We start from the raw sequence: 22,060 nt of genomic DNA, 5'->3' as shown, positions 1-22,060 counted from the left end.
TCATTACTACTCAGTCCATAGGTTACTTGGGGGCCTATGTATCTTTTTATGCAAGTTTTTGCAGGTGACCTAAACATGTAGTTGGTGCTCAAATGGTTATTAAGTTGAATTAAAACTTTAATAAAGAGAATGAGCGTGCAGAGTGGATGCCTTAGAAATATTTCTGGTTCTGATTATTTCTCAACTAAGTATACAGAAGGGTTAGGAGCATGTTTATAATCTTACCATACTCCTTTAAATTGTTTTTATTTTTATGTACATGTATTTTAGAATATTTTAGAATATTTTGAAGTAGGAAAAAATATATTTAGGTGTTTGCTTTTTAATTATGGAAATAAAAATATTTTTACTCAGCGAGGAGGTTTTAATGTTTTAGTTATTTGAAGGGTACTTTTTTCCAGACTAAACTGTGAAAACTCAGTCCTCAAAGAGACCTTGAAGCTTAAAACAGAAGAAATTAAAATGTTAAAGTCTGAAAATGCAGGTAAGTGAAGAGTGGTATTTTGATGATTCTTTAAAAATATTATGTTAAAAGATCAGTTTTATATAGAGTGTTCTGTATTAAGAACACACATATCAATAGAAACAAAGTGCTAGTATTTTGAAATAAAATATTTTAAGGATAATAGAAGAAAGAAATGCATCATTTAGGTTTTTTTAGTTAAAAAAAATTACCAAGGTGAAATTCACAGAACATAAAATTAACTGTTCAGAAGTGAAGAATTCAGTGGCACTCACATTGTGCAACCACCACCTCTATCTAGTTTCAAAACAGTTGCACCACTCCAGAGTAAAACCTCATACCCATTAGTCAATTTTTCCCTATTTTCTCCTTTTCATTTAGTTTTCAGTGTAAAGCAAAATTTTATACATATTAAATTTATCCTTAAGTTCCTCAGACATCAGGTATTCATATATAACTTTCACCAACTATGATGAATGTTAATGAAAGGATAGTAAGGTGTTTGGCACTAACTTTTTAAACATTTTTAAGAGAAGATGCTAATTCTCCCTTCTTGGCAGAAACTATTTTAAAGTGGTGGCTTGAAGAGGACAAAACAAGCTTAAATCTGGTCCTGGGGCCTGGAGCAGCACTGTATAGTATGTCATGTAGTAATTGAGCTGTGTAAATACCTCTGGATGAGATCTGCACATGCAGATAGGACTTTAGCCATTGGAGATGTCCCCTGTGTTAGGTTAGTTCAGGACAGAAGCTGCTCATAATCACAACCCCTTTCCCTCCTCCTTACCACTCCACCCTGCAGAGAGAGGGGAAAAGTTATTGTTTTCTGCTTTCCAGTAGATGGCAGGACCCCTCTTGTTTTATATGTTTGGTTTGAGAGCTTCTTGTGAAAACACTTTAATAGAAAAATCTGATAGAGTTTGGATAGCTGGTACATTTGACAATAAAACAGGTTGAGTATTCCTTATCCAAAATGCTTGGGACCATAATTGTTTCACGTTTCAGATATTTGAAATAGGGATGCTCAACCTGTACGGTATATGAGATCTCACAATTCTGTCATCTCATTATCCACAAAGTCTCTGAATAATTTGTCTTTATATGTTCCCTTTTTGAAAATCTGACAAATTTTCCTAGAGCAAACAAGGAACAGACTTCAGTTGCAAAGTTAAGATGATTCCACATTAAAAATAACATCTGGGCTGGCCAGTTAGCTCACTTGGGAGAGCATGGTGCTGGTAACACTAAAGTCATGGGTTCAGATCCCTGCACTGGTCATCTGCCAAAAAAATATAAAATAAAATAAAAGTAACATCTTATCTAGTATTACATATTTATTATCTCATATGATACCCACTAATCTATCAGATAGGTTTTTTGGATGGAGCCAGATCTTGTGGGAAATGTCTGTTGTGTATGCATTGCTTATAAGAAATGAGTATATGATGTTGATGTAACTAGATTAAATGAAGCTGTAATTAGACTATATAACTAACACTTCCCTGTATGGCCCCTCCTAGTTTTGAATCAACAGTATTTGGAGACACTCGCGATGCTCGATATCAAACAGCAGAAGGTGGCTCAAGAAAACATGCTCCATGATAAAAGTGGCTTTACAGAAATTTCAGGTCTTGAGGTAGGTAGGCACATATGAAAGTTGAACAGGAAGGGCATTTTCTACTTGCTTTTCTTTCCCCCATCACCTGTTGGTTCATGGTCTAGGATAGCACCATACTCAGCAATGGGGAGACTGAGAGGGAGAAAGGCCCATGGGTTGCCCCGGTCATTTCTTCCATCCTTGCTGGTACCAGGCCCTTTATGTATGACATTCTTGGACATTAGGGAATGTGCTGGCCACATCTTGCCCGGTATGTTTCTTGTTGCAGTTCTAGCAGAAGCTATGTTAGCAGTGTCTTACAGCTGGGTAGGGGCTCACAGTTTCAGGGGACCTTCACACACATTATTTTATCTGATCTTCACAGTAAACTTGTGAGGCCTGCAAAGCATTACCATTTTAGAGAGGAGGAAACTAAGGCTCATATAAAATTCAGTTACTTTCCCAGGATGACAAGGTCAGTCTGTGGTTGAGCCAAGTTCAGAATAAAGATCTGATGCATCACTAATCACTTGCTGACGTGTTAAATGTCTTAACAATGTGTGAGTTTGGCTAATAAGGTCAGAAGGGTCCTATGATTCATAAGAAATTAGAAGCATATAACACAGGGGGCAGCCACTCATCGTAGAACTTCAATAAAAGCAATTGTGATAATACCAGCAAATACTTCTACAGTTCTTAGCAAGTGCTGGATGTTGTTCTAAGTGCTTTACATAGATTGACACATTTAATCCTTACAATGACCCCATAATGTGGGTACTGTTATAATCCCTACTTTACAAATGAGGTAACAGAGGCATAGAAGGGTTGAGTAATTTGCCCAAAGTCACACAGCTATAGTGGTAGAGCTGGAATTTGCACCCAGGTATACTGGGTTTAGAGTCTGCTTTTGATTTCTATGCTGTACTGTCATGGGTAGAAAACTAGTGTAACAGCAAAAAGGAAGAATAAAAGAAACTGAACTGAGAGACGGTTTAGGGAAAGAGTGTATTAATATTATTATAGTCTTGAGTAGGTTATGGGGCAGCGTTACCTCAGGCCAGGCAGGAACAAGGGCCCTAACCCAGCTGATGAAGGAATGCTAAGGCAAGGAAGGAGAATTAGGATTCAGAGGTCCTTGCCCAAACCTTGGGTTTTTATGTTGGCCTCCCCAGGTCCTAGTTGCCTTTGGCAACTTTGGCAGGGACAATTATCAGGAGCAGGAAAATGAAATGGAAAAATACCTATCTGCCATATATCAACCATTTATGTACTCAGTTCAACTGAAAGCTGGCTCTGTGCTTCACAATTATCTGTGATGTGAGAAAGAATTTTCTGAAATGGCATTTGCACTAGGGGAGGCAGTGGAATCTTCCTTTCTTAGTCTCTAGGGTAGGATTATATTTTAAACCAACCCATCTGTGTGAAATTTACAGCAACAGGAAGAAGCATAGACAATAATTTTATAGTAAATTCCATGTGAAACCTTAAAAAGATATGACACAATATGTTGAATAGACTGCCCTCATTAAATTGGTAGTTATTGGGATATGTTGGGAAAGAAACTTGTGGTTAGCTTCCAAAGTGGGTTAAAGAAAAGTAAAATTCTTACTTCCAGCTACAGAGATCAACCAGGAGGGACCTATATGGAATATTTTATTCATTTTTTTTTAGGAGGGGAGGGATGATTGTTTTCCTTGTTGACATTAAAATTCACAAATCATTTCTGAGCATGCACCTCTCTGGGGAGGGAGTGGCAGTGGTGAATTCTGGGCATCTGGGCCACTCCTGGTTGCAGGAAATCCATGCTGTGGGTGTTAATGTTAACGACTTTGTAAAGGCTCTGTTCCTGCCAAGGCTCAGGACTACAGGAAACTGATGCCAGGGTTACAGGTTATAAGAGTGAAAAGAAGGAAGATAGAATTCTTTTAGTTTTTGTTCCAAGTAATGACATTCTTAACTCATTTGTAGTTAATTTCCACTTAGCTCCTAAAATCCTGTTCTGAGTTTTCTTCTATTTATTTTTCCTTTACAGCTTTTTTGGATCAGATGTTTGAGTAGTAGTGTACATGGGTGTGTGTGGGTGCCCCTGTGTTTGTGTGCAGCTAAAACACTGTGACACTTAGTAATGGATGTAATGCTTTTGAATTTAAAGCTTGCAGTCCTTGGAGCCTGCCTTTGTCACAGTCCTGGAGGCAGACCCTGTTCTTGTGCCAGAATGGCAGCGTCCACTCGGAAACTGCTTCTTCAGCTCAAACAAGAGGTATTGCATTATCACAACAGCAAAAGCTTTGGTTTTGTTGCTCTATTAATAGTAGAATAAATGGAGGTATCTGCAATAATTAACTTCACTTTAGTAGTCATTGGCTATGGAACTTATGCTCAGTTTTATATGATATACTAACTTATAAACTAGACTTGGTTTATACTTGGTTCCAAAATACAAATAGTACTTGGCATAATATTTGAAGCCATGTAAAGTCATTTGCCTAAGTTTGTAGTTAATATTTCCTAAATGCATATTTTTGTCATCTCTACATGGTCTTAAAATTACTATATAATAGAGAACAAAGGTGCATTTATGCTTAAAATCACTAAGATCATCAGGCTGAGCCCGTGGCACACTAGGGAGAGTGCGGCGCTGGGAGTTCGGCGACTCTTCCGCCGCGGGTTCGGATCCTATATAGGAATGGCCCGTGCACTCACTGGCTGAGTGCCGGTCACGAAAAAGACAAAAAAAAAAAAAAAATCACTAAGATCAGCAACACTGATCAATGGGGAGATCTACGTAGGGCTTATTTGAAAAGCAACAAGGGACAGTGGAAGGAACCAGCCAGACCTACGCTGGTATCTTTGCCCTGTCATTTACGAGCTGTGTGACTTTGGACAGATAAGTCTCAGTTTTCTCATATGTTAAATGGAGGGTAATTACCTTGGAGGTTGTTGTGAGAATAGAAGAAATAGACATATAATGTTTAGCATAGTGCCATGAACATATCAGGCATTTAATAAAATGAGAGCTGCCATCATAATGGGGATTTAATTATGAAAATAGTACATGAACCATAATTCTAAAAATATTTTACCTTTATTGAAGAATTGGAATTTAGTCTTTGGAGTATATGGGAAAGCAAACAGCTGAACATTAGCAATTAATTAGGAAAAGCATAAGATTACATGGATTGAAGTCAAGGTCACCTATAGAAGATATTTGAAAGGTAGTATTTGTAATGATTTTCAATGGTTTTGTCTAGAATGGCCCAAAGCCAAGTTGAAATGCAGCCTTTGGCATCCTCCCTTCCTTCTTGCTGGGCCCTTCATTTTGGGCAGGACACACAGAAAGCCTGTCTACGGTAGTATGGTCTGAGAGTTGGGTTAGCAGGGAGAATTGACAGTCACCATACTGGAAACTGCTGGTAATCCAGATCAGAGTGGGCCACTACTGCAGAAGGGAATAGCAAATACTACTTAGTTTAAGCAGATAAACTAGATCAAACACAGGCAATAGACCAGTGCTAGGCAGGGAGACAGCATATGCTAATTTGATTCAGCATTCAGGCAAGAATTGTTCTGGTTTTGCCTCTGACACCTCCCAAACTTTCTTTCAAAACCAGTTGGAACTTTTGCAGAAGAGTAAAGAAGAAGCGTACATAATGGCAGATGCATTCAGAATTGCATTTGAGCAACAATTAATGAGGAAAAATGACCAGGCACTAAGATTGACACAAATGGATAAAATGTGTTCAAAAGCTGCAAAACGGATAAATTGGAAGCACCTTAAAGAGGATGGTAACTATAAATTATAATGGCAATAATCAGGTGTAGTTTTAGTTGTTTTGGTTGTAATCAAAGTTGATGAAGCACATTTAATACAATGTGGGAAAACAGGATTGAAATTTCACATATAGCTGTGATTTATTTAAAAATTTAGCAACTGTGGAAAAAAGGGAGTTATTGGGTATTACATATGCAAATAAACTAGTGGAATCAACAAAACCATAAAATAACAGGAGAATCTCTTTTCTAGTATTTTCTTATGTTTCATTTTTTTTTTTTTTTTTTTTTTTTTTAAGATTACCAGTAAGGGGATCTCAACCCTTGGCTTGGTGTTGTCAGCACCATGCTCAGCCAGTGAGCTAACCGGCCATCCCTATATAGGATCCAAACCCGTGGCCTTGGTGTTATCAGCACCGCACTCTCCCGAGTGAGCCATGGGCCAGCCCTTCATTTTTTTTTTGGTGGCTGGCCAGTGGGGATCCAAACACCACACTTTAACTAAGCTAACAGGCCAGCCCTCTTCTATTTCATTTAGACAAGACAGTGTTTGGTGAAAATTTATAGTGAAAGTACTAGATGATTAAAGGGAAACTGCCAAGAAGGAAGTAATATTGAAATTGATATTTAAACTCAACATTACATCTATGTATCTAACTAAACTTTATTGAAATATGTGCTTCTGGAAAAGATATGTAAGGGTAGAGGAAAAATCTGAAGTTGGACAAATCAGTAAAATATTCTTATAGAAAATGAAACAGAAGTTTAGGTTTAGGTTTTAGTTCATGAACCTATCAAAAGTTCATGGCCATGTTTGAGTATTATTATTTTAGTATATGCAAAATATATAAAGATGCCATGAGAGAATGAAATTAATATTGAAGTAGATCTTCCAAAATAAACAAAGTAGCTGTTTAGAAATATTAGTTTCTCTAAATAGTCATATCATATCAGTATTATTTGGTAGAATTCATAATGCATCAATTAAAAATGGCAATTAAGTTATAATTTGAAACCATTTATCAGTCAACAATGATTAAAATGAAGTTTATAAGAAGTTTAAATGTTTAAGTATGAAAATTCTGAGGTGACTATATTTCTAAATATTTTCTAATATGTCAATCCCATATCCTAATTCCAGTATCTCTTATATTCAGATGAACCTCAGGACTTATAATATTAAAAATGAAACCTTTAATAATAGATATCTTGTTTGAAATATTTCTTTTCAAATAGTATATATTAGTAATAGTATATGAGTCAAATGTTGTGAATTTTAGCTTCATCAACTAAACTTTATTCCCTCTCTTTGCTGAAAAGGTAAGAAGTGGCTTGCAGTGATAATAAAAATAGAAGTAGTGTCAGATCTATGAAAGTAGATAAAAGCAGGTCATAAAAGCTATATATTTAGAGTGTTCATCAAGTGGGAGTCAGGGCAAAAAGAGAAAACATAGTGTGTCACAACTCTCATTCCCAAAAAGGCATTCACATTGTCCTCAAATTAAATTCTAAGAGTTTTCTGACATGAGGCTTTCACAGTTCATTGAGCAAATATAATGGCTATGTCCTTAACAATAATTTATAATAAAGACAAAATCAATATTTATATGGCCTTTTCCTATAATAATCCCTTAATAGAAGTGGAATGTAAACCTTAATGTTCAACTCAGGGTAGGTGATTTTGCCAGGAAATAGCTAGCATGGTCCATGTATTCAGAATTTAGGAATCAGTAGAAAACATTAAGAATATCTAGTTGTACCGTGGACAATGGATGCATAGGTGATGTTCTTCAGACACCTCTTCTCTCAGCTAGGCCCTGGACAGGAGCTGGACTGCAAAATTTTCAAAGGTATACTCTTAGCCCTGGTGTTCTGTGTTAACTGAAAGCAGATCCCTTTGGGAATCAGATTTTAATGATTTGTTTGTTTTGATGGGGGTGGCAAGAAGAGTATTGGGATAAAGAAGAAAAGGAGGGAAAGACAGTTAAAGTCTTACGCAAGCCTGTCATGTCCTTTCACCTGTGCGGAAGGCCCCCCAGCTTTGTGTGGAAGTTGGCTGTTAAGATGGTGCTATGTAAACAAAGCTGGGTTTTTCTTAAGAGGTAGATTCATGTTCATTTCAGCACTTGCATATGTGCTCATTTTATATGCTAGAATTCTTGCCTTTCTCAGTGTAAGAGATAAGAAAAACCAGTGTTTTTCCTACTCTCACATACCACTCACCCCACTTCTGACACCAGATTGGGGATGGTGTAAGCAGTCACTTCTCCAGTGGACACTAGCTGGGTGTCCTGCAATTTAATTTAACTCAATTCTAACTCTGTCTTACCTGGAGTTAGAGTCAGATCCCACAGGTTAAGGCTCAGTCCCACAAGACTGCCCCCACTTCAGGTGCCAGTAGCAAGCTCCATGTTGTTTTACCTGTGCTTCTGACCAACTGGCTATAAATCTGGGTTGCCACGACCATTTCCTTGGGTTCAATTAATTTGCTTGAGCGGCTCACAGAACTCGGGGAAGCACTTTACTTACATTTACTGGTTTATTATAAAATATATTACAAAGGATACAGATGAAGAGATGCATAGGGTGAGATATGGAGGAAGGAGCATGGAGCTTCCATGCTCTCCCGAGACAACCCACCCTCTAGGAACGTCCATGTGTTCAGTTATGTGGAAGCTCCCAAACCCAATCCTTTTGGGGTTTTATGGAGGCTTCCTTACATAAGCATGATGATCGACTCAACCTTCAACCCCTGTCCCATCACTGGAGGTTGGGAGAAAGTCCCTGGCAACCAGCCCCCATCCTGAAGCTTTCCAGGAGCTCACCAAGGGCCTCATTAGAACAAAAGATGCTCCTATCACTCAGAAAATTCCAAGGGATTTGGGAGCTCTGTGTCAGATTGTCCTGTCACTGAAGAAATTACAAAGGTCTTAGGAATTCTGTGTTAGAAACTGGGTTCAAAGACTTAACTAGCAGAACAAAAGGTTCTCCTAGCACCCAGGTACAAGAGTTTTAGGAGCTCTATGTCAGAAACCAGGGGCAGAGACCAAATGTATTTCTTATATCACACTCAGCTATTGACAAACCTGAGGAATTTTTCCACAGAAAATATGATTCTGAGAAATATAGCTCCCAATCTGTGTGTTCCAGTAAGGCACCGAGAGAGTCTGGAAGCAGAACTTAAAATAATTGATTCATCTCTTAAAGTTTCACAAGTGCATACAAGTTTCAGTAGCTCTGGGTTTCTTAGTGATGAGACTTCAGTCCATTCTGTTAATATATTTCAGTAATCTGAAGAGGGAAAGGATGACTGTTACAGGTTATTTTATTTTTTTATGTTTAGAAACATTTATAGGATCAACTTTCTGATATGGCAACTTAGACAAGTTATCAGAGATTGGTTGTAAGCATATTTCTTTTTTTAGATTGAAACTAGAGACACGGATTTATCCATTTATCAAAGTTGAGTGCATCAACTTGTCTGGCTTTTCCTCTGCCACTGTCCCTCGTGGAAGGGTCCGGGCAGCCCCAGCCACTGTGGATAGGGTGGAAAGGGGATATCCCATCATCTGCTCTCAGTTCTCCATTAGACAATTGGCAGAGCATTCCAAAAATATTCTCGAAATTTTCTTTGTATAATTTCAAATTTTATACCTTCTACAAATGCGTCCCTTCTATGGATGGAGAATATCAGTCTACATGCCTCAGAATGTGAAGTATTAATACAATGCCAATATCTAGGCAAGGTGCTTTCACAACTGTGCTATGTTTTTGTTTTTGTTTTTTTATCGTGGTAAAATTTACATAAAGTTTACCATTTTAACCATTTTTAAGCAGCATTAAATACCTTTACATTTTTCTGTAATGGTCACCACCATCCAGGTCTAGGACTTTTTCATCTTCCCAGCAGAAATTTTGTACCATTAAACAATAATAACTCTGCATTCCCCCTCCTCTAGCCCTGTGGTATGTTATTTAATGCCACAGTAACCCTGAGGAGTAGGTAATATTGTTCTCATGTTAGAGGTGAGGAAAATGAAGCTCAGAAAAGTCATCCAAGGTCATACAGTTAGTAAGTGTTTGAATGAAGATTTAAGTCCAGGTCTTTCTGGCTCTGAAGCAGAGTTTGCGTGGTTCAGAGGTTTTCCGTGGCCTGCAGATATGTTTTGTTGGGTCTGCATAGTGTTTCCCGTAATATGGACTAGAGGCTGACATTTAAAATGGGAAGATTTCACTTGCAAATGTGGATTTCTGGCTGCTCTTGAAGACTCTGATGATCTGGTGACATGGACTGCATCCTCATGCAGCTGTCAGCTGGCACTGAAGGGCACTTGTGCCATATGGCTGCAAGCAGGGCTGCATTCTCGCCCATATTTGCCCTCCTGGTCTAAAGTCCATGCTTTTTTCACTCCTGTGCTGCCTGACTCACTTGTCCTAGAGGTATCCTGAAGAGGACGATCTCTGGACTGATTTAAGAATTAATTAACCTTGGTTCATATTTACCTCTTTTAGTGGAAGTACATCAGTGAATACATTTTTATGTCTTAGCTGGATTTTCATGTTCAATCTTAGGATTTTCATCACAAAAGAGTAAGAAGACCTTAGGGAAGAAACTGTTGGGTATGTTCCCATCAGAAAACAGTGTTAAGAGGACTGAAGACCAGGATAATCCTCAAGAAGTCCTTAAGATGCTTATAGATTTGGTTAGTATCTTTGCTTTCTTTTTGTTGGAGATAGTGGTTAAGCTAATCTATTTGCTTCCTTTTAATTCAACTCTTCATCTATATATTTGCCTTTTTAAAAAATATTAACAGTTATCTGTACATATTTGTGGGGTACAGTGTGTAGCTTCCATACATGCATATACCGCACAATGATTCACTTACGGCAGATAGCATAGCTTCGTACCTGTGAATCCACCACTTCCCTCCCCTCCCTATGCTTGCCTTTTATGCTCTTTTCTCAGTTGGAATAACATACTACAAATTGGTAATATTCATCTCCTTAAACTTCTGAATGCTCTTTCCACTTCTCTTATTCATGTTTTTACTGTGCAGGTTTAAAGCTCTACCTCTGAAAAGAGGGGGCTCCTGTAACTAACTCCATCCAGCTCTGTCATCTGCATTTAGATATACAGTTTGTGATAAGAAAGACCGTCTATTTATTTAAGCATTTTTAAAGTGTTCAAGGTACTTCCTGACATGTTATATCTTTTAATCATTACCACAGCACTGAAATCAGTCCTATTATCCCTGTTCCACAAATGATTAGACTAAGATGCTGAGAGATTCAGGTTATATGAACATACTTATCTCTAAAGAATGTTAAAGTAATTTATTTGCATATAAATATGTAAAAACAATTTTACATACAACTTAAACATTCTCTTAGAAATAAGTACATGTTGGTATTATATATATGTGTGTACTCCAATATATATATATATATATTCACCACCCCACCCCCAGATGACTTATAAAAGTTTCAATAGAAGGAATGCTGTCTTCTGTTCCTCTTTCTAAAAACAATCCTTAGTAACACAGGATAATGATTGGGGAGCAGGTGATACCTAATTTATTCATACTGATTGACTTGACAGATTTAGGTTTGAACATTTTGATAAGATACTACAATATTCCTTTCTCTGAATATATTCTGTGATTTATTGACTAACTGGTGCATTTTAATTTCTGTGTATGCAGCTGAATGATAAAGAAGAAGCTTTGGCTCACCAAAGAAAAGTTAGTTACATGCTTGCTCGGGCCTTGGAAGACAAAGACACTGCCTCAAAAGAGAATAAAGAAAAAAATCCTACGGAACAGAATTTCCCATTCAAAAACCCCGGGCATAAAACTTCAGAATTCTCTGTTTTGTGTGATGCTGTACATTCACATGTCCAGATTTTTAATTCTTCGGGCTGTGTTTGTTCAATCCAGCATCCTCAAGCAGATCCATACTTCACAAGAACTCTTAAAAGATCCTGTTCTTTGCCATCAAGTTTCATACTTTGAAGACAAACCAGTTGAAATTGGAACTGAGAGCTGTTTATATCAAGAGACTTTGAAAAAAGATTGTGTAAATATTGCTTGCTACATCTTGAGAAGTCGTATGTTTTCTGAGTTTTTCTAAATTTTAGGAGGCAACTTACCTGGATCAAACTTTTTCTACATTTTCTACAGGAAATATAGTAGTAGTATTCTGTGTTGACATATTTTATTTATAAATTACATTGCTATATTTTGTGAAGTTTTCAGTGTTCGCCAATATTTTAAAAACAAAAAAATGATGATTTTTTTTGAGAGACAAAATTATTTAACTATGTAGATTGACTACAGGGATCTTAGATTGGCTAAATCAGCAATATAACAGTGAATACTAATGTTCTAAGATGATAATGCCTAGGAGTGACTGAATGTTAGTTTTTTTTTTTTTTTTAAAGATGACCGGTAAGGGGATCTTAACCCTTGACTTGGTGTTGTCAGCACCACGCTCAGCCAGTGAGCCAACTGGCCATCCCTATACGGGATCCGAACCCGTGGCTCTGGTGTTATCAGCACCACACTCTCCTGAGTGAGCCACGGGCCAGCCCTGAATGTTAGTTTCTGAAATACGTTTGTCTCATTTTATTTGTCTTTTTCAGGATTTTTCATTTATCATATAAAGTTTAAAAATAATAATTTTCTGAAGTTAACTTCAGTAAAAAAGTTATGATGGTTGGACTTTGGCAGAAGTATATTCGGAGTCATTGTTAGTTACCTTCATTGCTTCCTTTTTTGTCAGAGTGATAAGATTTTTGTAGCCAAATCTGCACATATTTGTAGCCAAGTTTACAAGATGCTTACCAGCTGTCCCTCTCTCTGCATCCTGTGAGGTGGATATGATGGTCCAGGAATGGGGTCTTGGATCTGAAGAAGCTTCCTGAGGTGACACATCTAAATCAGGACCTGAACAAGATGAATTCCAGGGTTTTTGCTTTTACCTGCCATGTGATTTTACATAAATCAAAATCTGAATGTAAATAAAAATTTACTGGGGCCAATGGAAAATGGCATAAACAATGACATTTTCTAGTCGTGAGGTATTTTAGTAATACTTCCTTGTCTGTTATGAAACACTGAGAATTAAAGAGAGAACATAAAACAAAACAAAACAAAACAACATAAAGAATACTTTTTTGGTGGCTGGTTGGTATGGGGCTCTGAACCTTGGACCCTGGTGTTATCAGCACCATGTTCTAACCAACTGAGCTAACCGGCCAGCCCTAAAGAGAGAATACTTTTAAAAAACACAAAGCTCTTATTCCATGATACAGTCTAGAGTAACTCAGAAGTTTTCACAGTTGGATTTAGGTTATGGACATCATTATCTTGAAGTGATTGGTTACTATATTAGGCCTGTTAAAGAGAAACTGAAGAATCATGTGAATGCATTTATGTAACTTACCTTTGAGGCAACAGTATATAGTCATGGATAAGGAAATATTTGGGGGAATCAAAAAACTAAGGTGTCTTCATAAATTTCCCCTGAATTCAGAACAAGTATTTGGTATTTCAGTAAGTTTCCTGTTCTATATTATCTATAATCAGTCTTGCTTAATAACTATTGATCATCTACAGGATTTAGGAAAATAGTTATTATTTGGAAAATTATGTAGTGTTTCCCAAACTTTTGGATTATAGTATTTTTATTTTTATTTTTCCAGGAGTACCTATTTAATATGAAGGTACTTCAAAAAGTTCATGGAAAGATTCATATTATCTTTCAATTCTATTTTTCCATGAACTTTTAAAAGTGCCCTTGTATCTTGCTGAACTAGTACTGGTAAATATTGCTCTGAAGCCATACTTGTTTCCATTTATTAGTCTCATCAGTACAAGTGGCACAAAAATACTTCATTGCAACATCATTTGTACGAGTAAAAAAATGAGAAGAACCTAAATGTCTCCCATAGGGAAATAATTAGGTCTGTAATGGGCATTAATATTATGAAAGCTATTGAGAACAGTGAAGAACATCTATATGTACGTCCATGGAAGAGCTCCACAAATGAAAAATGAGCAGTGTGCATCCACACTCTTCTTAAGGGAAGAGTCTCGTGTGTTGATACATACTGTATTAGTCTGTTTTGTGCTGCTATAACAGAATACCTGAGACTGGGTAATTTATACAGAAGAGATTTATTTGACTTACAATTCTGGGACAGCTGCATCTAGCGCAGGCCTCAGGATGCTTCTACTCATGGTGGAAAATGGCAGGCAGCTGGCAGGTACAAACAATTCACATGGTGAGAGGAAGCAAGAGAGAGAGAGAGAGGGAGGTGCCAGAATCTTTTAAACAACCAGCTCTCACAGGAACTAACAGAGTGAGAATTCACTCACTACCTCCATCTCCCAGGGGGAGCCATTAATCCATTCATAAGTGATCTGCCTTCACAACTCAATCAGCTCCCAACGCCGCCACATTTGGGATCAGATTTCCACATGAGTTCTGTGAGGACAATACATCCAAACTCCCTCACGTAAATCATGCACACGTGCCCATGTGAAGAGGAAAGTCGGTAAGACTATCACAAAACTTTTTTTTTTTTTTTTTTAAAGATGACTGGTAAGGGATCTTAACCCTTGACTTGGTGGTGTCAGCACCACGCTCCCGAGTGAGCCATGGGCCGGCCCCATGACTATTACCAAACTTTTAAAGGTTGTTTCTGGTGGAAGGTGTAACAGGTGGAGAGAAGCACATGAAAGAGAACAGAAAGGAACTTTTCCTCTATATTTCACTATCTGAAAAATTTAACAGCATGCATTACTTTAAGAAAAACTATAAAAGAAAGAAAACAGGTATGTGTTTTATATTTTACAATAAAAAAAAAGTTTGCATGAGGAGGGGTTAAAGTATAATGGCCTCCAAATTGAGAAGGTATTTTGAGACTGAATAAGGAAGCAGGCAGGTCCATTCAGAGACAAAGATATTTGCTAATGGGGGTGACTAACAACAGGAAAGTCGCACTCAACGAAGAATCAGATGTCAGCACATGAGAGCTCTAGCTCTCTGCATTTAGGCGAAGTTGTTTTATAGCAAAAGCTGTTATTAAAAATAATTTTAAGGAAACAGGTCAAGAAAAATAACTTGATAACATCGTTCATTAGATGTCTTGTGATCCATGAAGCGGGGTGGAGGGGGCGCGGGGGGAGGAAGGAAGTGTGTTGTGATTTTAGTGCTCAGCCCACTGTCGCCACCTGCTGTAATAAATCACTCCCTGAAACCTATGTTCCTTTTACAGCTTGCCCTAAGATTTAGGTATTAACTAGTCAGTGAAACAAAGGAATGAGATTAAGCAGAAGTCAACATTGCAGTCAGGGCATAAAGTGGCCTTGGTTGTGTTCACCCTCTAACAAAGTTTAAGAAAATTTGCAAAGTTCATATTTGATGCAGCTAGGATTTTATCCTGTACATATGTAGGAATTTATTTTACAGATATCTTAAATGGCTACTAATTGCTGCTCTGTTTGCAGACACAAATGGCTGTAAACCATACAAAGGTCCACCAATACAGAAATGTTTATTTAAATTATGGTACAGCCATACAATGGAATACTCTACATGCTTATATAGTGTGATTCCTGAGATACAGCAAGTGAATAACACAGAATGCATGTGTTAGACACATTTTATGAGTGTCTTCAGATTCCTCTGGTACTATTATCTCCTGGGCCCTTAGCTCCTGTAATTGCCACATACAACTCTTCCAAAGGGATGCTTACAATTTTGCTGCAGTTTCCAGTCAACTTAGCATAGTGCAGCTTTGGAGCTAGTCAAGTCCTAGCCCTGGGTTTGACTTTTGCTGCTTTTTCCAGTCTTGGATGGAACATGTATCATGGGTATGGGACCTTGGCTCCTGAATGGCTGCCAAAGGGGCCAGATGATGCAACATGGAAATGCCGGAGAGCTAACTTTCTGGAAATTTGACCAATGGGAACATGAGTAGAAAGAAAAATCCCTTCTTTCTCCCTTCCAGACTGTTCTGTGGCATGGTTTTCTCTGATTGCCCAGTGTGGCCAAGTGTGTGCCCAGCATGACTGAGCATCCAGCTTTCTCCTTTTCACAGCTTACAAAGCAACGACAGTGTAGCTTTTTTGATTTTCTTCCCAGCCTTGCTTCCCTCACTATTACTGATGTGGATTGTGCCTTGTAAATGGAGCACCAGTACCTGATCCTTGCCTCACACCTGTCTTCTCAAGGTCTTGGACTAAGAAAGAAAGAACTGTGTGTGTATTGTATAGCAGGAAATGGCCTTTGCACTGAAACAACGTGTGGGTGGGGGAATATACAGCTTCTATATGCACAAGATATCTCTGGAAGGAAACAAAACAACAGTAATTGCTTCTGAGGGAAACTTACAAAAAAGGTCAAGGGTGGAAAGGTAGAGAACTTTTTTTTTTTAGCTATATGCATATTACTTAGTTTTCCTAATGAATGCTTCCCAGGTGATTTTGATGGGAAGTCAGGTTTCAGAACCAAGGACCTAACTCCTTTCATGCCAAGACCCTCTACTCAGGATTATTCTGCTTTCTATCAAACTTCCTTGGGTTTTGCATGAGGCCTCACTATGTCCTATAGCCTTTTTATGGGACAGCATAAGGACATGAAATCTACAGATATCCCCAAGATTTCATTTTAACTATTCAATTGTGACTCCATCATTTTAGTAACACCAAAATACTCTTGCAAACGCTCATTTCTGATGGCATAACTGGATAAATCCACATTCAGAAAGTGAGTGCTGTTTCTTTCGGAGGTTTGGTTTTATCCTCTCAGCTGAATGTATAGAACTTTTATATGAGGTTCTAAATAAAAAAAGCCAAAAACTATAAAATTGTTGAATGTAACAATCTATATTATGGATTTACTTTTCTTATATTCTTTTACAGCCAGTAAAACTTAACTGTGAAAAATTACATGATCAAATAAACGTGTAGAGATGATATCCATCTTTTGAGCTGAAAGAGACTTTCAAGCCTGGCATTCACTCTAGATTTGAAGAATTCTGGAAAAGAATAATTCTGAATCTGACAATCCAGTTTTCTAATATAGAAAATGACTGGCAAATTCTAAGAGGCTAAAAATTCCTCTGGGGCATTAGAAAAAAATAATGACATGAAAAATTAGTTCTATCTATCCTATCACAGATGTGAAAACCAAGGTCTGGAGTAGGAAAGGATGTGCCCTTGGACCCCAGCTAGCAAGTGGCAGGCCTAGAAAACCCTGCTGGCATGCTGTATAGACCAACTTTTGATTTATAGTTGGTGGTGGCAGTGGTAAGGGGTCCTTATCAAAGAAGCACAGGTAGCATTTTTTATCAGCATGCAGATCAGAGAAGTTCCTCATAAAAAGGACCAAGAAAGGAGGGCCAAAATAGGGGGAATGCGACAAGAACACATCTGACAAGAAAGAAAAGGATATTCTAGTAATGTCAGAGGACCACTGAGATGGGCTGCTGGGAATGGATATCAGCAAATGTAAGGTGTGCACTCCCATGCACCCAGCACGGAATAAACTTGTTTGCTTTCACCTTTTTTCTTCAGGCAAGGCTGTTTTCTCCCTCAGACTGATTCCATTGAGAAATTTAAGGCAGCCTAGCAGTTTACCAAACTCCAGGTTTTCTAACTGCAAAGCCCCTTGCTTTTGCCATTCTACCACACAGATCTTCATTGGAGAGCATGTCCCACCCTCAGGAGGCGAGGCTATGATGACTAAAGTAGGCTTGTTTTACTGCTACACCTGAATGAAATGTTTTGTGACATGGCAGGAAAAAACATGAAGTGTGTAGATGCAATACATTAAAAATAAACTAATGACAAGGCTGAAATGACTGAAAGACAACTATGATTGAAGTGACCTGCACATAAAATCCATGCCAATATACAAGCAGACTGCTTTAGGTACGTGCAATCTTCTGCAGTAAGGCCAAATTGCAGAATTATAAGTAATATCAGGTGGTCTAAGAAATATACTATGAGGTAGTGATTCCCAAACTGTTGGACCTCAGAACCTTATTACCCCAAATAACTTTTGTTTGTATGCATTATCTGTCAATATTTACCATTAGAAACTAAATAATCTTTATTTCTTAATTCACTTAAAATAACAATACATAGTTTATATTTTAACATTGATAATATTTTTATGAAAGTATTTTTTTTCTGAAACAAAAAATTTCATTTGAAGAGTAGCACTGCTTTTTTCAAAACTTTTTAATGTCTGCCTTAGTAGAAGACTGGTGGATTCTCCTGTTTGCTTTGCTTCTGTACTCAAATCTGTTGTGATGTTATTTTTATTTATGAAGAAAAGCTGGTCTCCCACAGATATGTAGTTTGAAGAGAAAGTATTTTAATAGCCTTTTCAGAAAATTGTGATATTCTTTGATACTATCCAAAACTTCAGGACAAATGGTAGCTCTTTAGAAGTTAGTTGCAGTGTGGAGTTCAAGACCTTATCAGTGAACTTCCTGTACTCTGGTACGTTAAAATCCTTTGCTCTATCTTGAACTCTGAGTGGTTCTTTTACCCATGCATGATTTTGTAACATCATGTATCGGTCATTTGAAAAATACTGGCTCACTAAGTTATACTGATCTTCAAAATGCTGACATTTCATTATACAATATCAAAAAAAGATATTCATTAATATTACCAATGATCTCAGCACGAAAGTATTAGAAGACTGTCAAGATTACAATGGTAAATATAGTTTTTCCAATATTCTAATTTCTGCTTGAAAGTTCAGATTTCATTAACAAACACTGTCAGTTGTTTTCCTTCAAATAGCAGGCTCACTTTGTACTTTGAAGAATACGCCTGCCAACTACTCACATCTGAATAACCATACTTCTGTCAGATATTCTTTCAAATAAAAATGGTATTCCATGAAAAGGTGGCTAGGCCAGCTCTGACCTCAATCATGCAAGGGTTTTTCCTTGAGACAACCGTTGTACTTCAGTATGCAGAGAACTGCTTCGTGCTACTTCCCTTTTCACAGACAATATTAAAAATATGTTTACTAAAAAATAATAATAAAAAAAAAAAAAATAAAAAAAATAAATGCAATCATACAATAAAAAAAAAAAAAATATGTTTACTAAAGAGATTTTCTAAAATCAATAATTTGAACTGCTTGAGTACATTCTTAAAACTGGCATTTTTTGTAAACCTTGAATGTGTGACAGTGGCAAATACAAAGTATTAGTATTTGGAGCTAAGGTAGCAGCAGCCTTACCTACCATTGCTCTTGTACCTTAGACACATATATCAACACAGTGACAAAGGCAATTAGCATTATATTACTATTATGAAAATAGGTCTGACCTGTGGACCCCCTGAAAAAGTCTTGGGAATTCCAGGAGCCCATGGACCACACTTTGAGAACTGCTGCTGTAAGGGAATAGGTTTAAACAGCTGAATGTACAGCAAGCAATTCTCATAGTCACAGAAGGTAGCTGCTGTTTTTTGGGTTTTTTTGTTTTTTTGGCAGCTAGCTGGTTGCTATTTTTAATTGTAAAAAATGCATAACAGAAAATTTACCTATTAACCATTTTGAAGCACATAGTTCAGTAGTGTTAAGTATATTCACATCATTGTGCATCTAATCTCCAGGACTTTTTCATCTTCCCAAACTGAAACTCTGTGCCCATTAAACAATTTAACTCCCCATTTCTCCTGCCCCCAGCCCCTGGCAACCACCATATACCACTTTCTGTTTCTGAGTTAACTCTAGGTAGCTTAAATAAAAGGAATTATACAGTATTTGTCTTATTGTGACTGGCTTATTTCACTTAGCGTATCTTCAAGGTTCATCCATGTTATAGCATATGTCAGAACTCCATTCCTTTTTAAGGCTGAATACTATTCCATTGTATGTATATCACATTTTGTTTATCCACTCATCCCTTCTTGATGGATACTTGGGTTTCATCTACCTCTTGGCTATTGTGAATAATGGTGCTATGAACATGTGTGCAAACATCTCTTCAAGATCCTGCTTAGGTATATTCTTTTAGGTATATACCCAGAAGTGGAATTGCTGGGTCACATGGCAATTCCATACTTAATTTTTTGAGGAACCACCACTGTTTTCCATAGTGGTTGCACCATTTTAATATTCCCTCCAATAGGGCATGAGGGTTCCAATTTTTCCACAATCTCCTCAATGCACTTTCTCTGTTTTATTTTGGATAGTAGACATCCTAATGGGTGGAAAGTGTTCTCTCATTGTGGTTTGACGTGCATTTCTGCTATTAGTGATGTTGAGCATCTTTTCATATGCTTGTCCATTTGTATATCATCTTTGGTGAAATGTCTAAATTTTCAAGTCCTTTGCCCATTTTTTAATTGGGTTGATTTTTTGAGTTGTGGGATTTCAAATTAACCTATTTTTTAATTGGGTTTTTTGAGTTTATATATTCTGATTATTGACATCTTATCAGATATATGATTTGCAAATATTTTCTCCTATAAAGCTGCTTTTTCATTATGTTGGTTATGTCCTTTGATTCACAGATGTTTTTAATTTTGATTTAGTTCAATTGTCTGTTTTTACTTTTGTTCCTGTGCTGTTGGCGTCATATCCAGGGAGTCCTTGCCAAATCTAATGTCATAAAGGTTTTCCCCTATGTTTTTTCTAATAGCTTATAGTTTTAGGTCTTTGATCCATTTTGAGTTAATTTTTGCACATGATGTAAGGTAAGGGGCTTCATTTTTTTTTTCTTTCTCCTATACATCTTTTTGGTAGGGCTTCTTCATATTTTTAAGAACAATTGAACAGCTACTTCCAGCAAACTGATACAACTACTTTGGAGAAACATGGCAGTATCAACACTAATTGAAAATGAACATACTTTATCACCCCACAATTAAAATTCTAAGTATGTACATTAGAAAAATTTGTACATATGCATACAAACACTGCATTTTAAAATAATTACGAAAAATTAAAAACAATCTAAATGTTGATGTGGCAGAATTCGAAAGAATGCCCTCCCCCAAGATTCCTGTCCTGATTTTCAAATGCTAATCTAGGTACTGCTCTAAAGAGATTTTTAAGACATAAAGTCCTAAGTGAGTTTACCTTACTTAATATTTGGATAACCCAATCAAGTGAGCCCTTTTTTTAAAAGCAGAGTTTCCTTCCTTAGTGGCAAATGAGGAAATCGGACAAATCAGAAGCACAAAGGGGATCACTTGGGTTGTAGATGATAAGGACCACATGACAAGGCATGTGAGCTGAGAGAGGGCCCCTAGCCAACAGCAAACAAGGACATGGGGCATATTAAAACTACAAGAACTGCATGAGCTTGACAGCAGATTCTTTCCTAGAGCCTCCTGATAAGAGCCCAATTTGTCCAACAGTCTGACCAACACCTTGATTTTGGCCTTCTGAGACCCTAAGCAGAAAACATAGCTGAGCCATGTCACATATCTGACCTACAGAACTGTGAGCTAATATATCTGTGTTACTTTAAGGTGCTATGTTCATGGTAATTTTTACACAGCAACAGAAAAATAATATAGTCCATAAATACAGCATGGGAAACAAGTGTTGTATACATGATGTTACTGTATGATATTATACTATTTGGTAGCTAAAACAAATGAATTTAATTTGTATGTATTAAGATGGAAGGAATTAAAAAGTTTTGAGTAAAAAACAAAATCACAGTATGACATATACAGTCTATCACTCATACAATTTTGAGCTCCCAAACAATGCTATATATTGTTATGCATATTACTACATGCATTCTTATAAAATAGCAATATAAAATTATGGAAGGATACACACTAATTTCATAAGAGTCATTTCCCTTTGGGAAGAGTGAAAATGAAAAAATAGGAATAGAATGAAGTACTAAGGGGACCTCAATTTTATCCGTAATTTTTCTTTTTTATTTTTGGTGGATGGCCAGTATGGGGAACTGAACCTGTGACCTTGGGGTTATAAAGTTGTGCTCTAATCAACTGAGCTAACCTGACCCCCCCCTTTAATACCCCAAGTTCATTGGGTATATCTGTAATGTTTTCTTTTTTCTCATTTAGTATATTAACATTTGTTAAGTCTGGGTAGTAGGTAAGCATTTGTTACATTACTGACAGTATTCTTCTATTTTTAAATACTACCCACGCTACTATAGATTTGTGATGCTATATACGCCAGATCTTCAAAATAACTGATAATTA

At 37.1% G+C, this 22,060-nt stretch overlaps 1 protein-coding gene across 6 annotated transcripts in view; it reads left to right on the top strand.

Moving 5' to 3' along the window:
• The window catches only part of CCDC125 (coiled-coil domain containing 125), a 29,248-nt gene extending 17,189 nt beyond the window's left edge, over window positions 1-12,059 (top strand). For 3 of the 6 annotated variants that reach the window (XM_063087492.1, XM_063087490.1, XM_063087491.1), the window contains 6 exons: window positions 402-484; window positions 1,984-2,099; window positions 4,213-4,320; window positions 5,672-5,846; window positions 10,404-10,534; window positions 11,534-12,059. In XM_063087492.1, coding sequence (XP_062943562.1) covers window positions 402-484; window positions 1,984-2,099; window positions 4,213-4,320; window positions 5,672-5,846; window positions 10,404-10,534; window positions 11,534-11,842 — 922 coding nt within the window. In that variant the 3' untranslated portion in view covers window positions 11,843-12,059. Of the gene's footprint in view, window positions 1-401; window positions 485-1,983; window positions 2,100-4,212; window positions 4,321-5,671; window positions 5,847-10,403; window positions 10,535-11,533 lie in introns of those variants that run through there. The other 3 variants (XM_063087494.1, XM_063087493.1, XM_063087495.1) reach the window with 3 other exon arrangements.
• Window positions 12,060-22,060: the final 10,001 nt, after the last annotated feature.

Source organism: Cynocephalus volans, chromosome 2, assembly GCF_027409185.1.
Source record: "Cynocephalus volans isolate mCynVol1 chromosome 2, mCynVol1.pri, whole genome shotgun sequence".
In the NCBI taxonomy this organism is placed as follows: Eukaryota; Metazoa; Chordata; class Mammalia; order Dermoptera; family Cynocephalidae; genus Cynocephalus; species Cynocephalus volans.
This window is presented reverse-complemented; position numbering and strand designations above follow the sequence as displayed.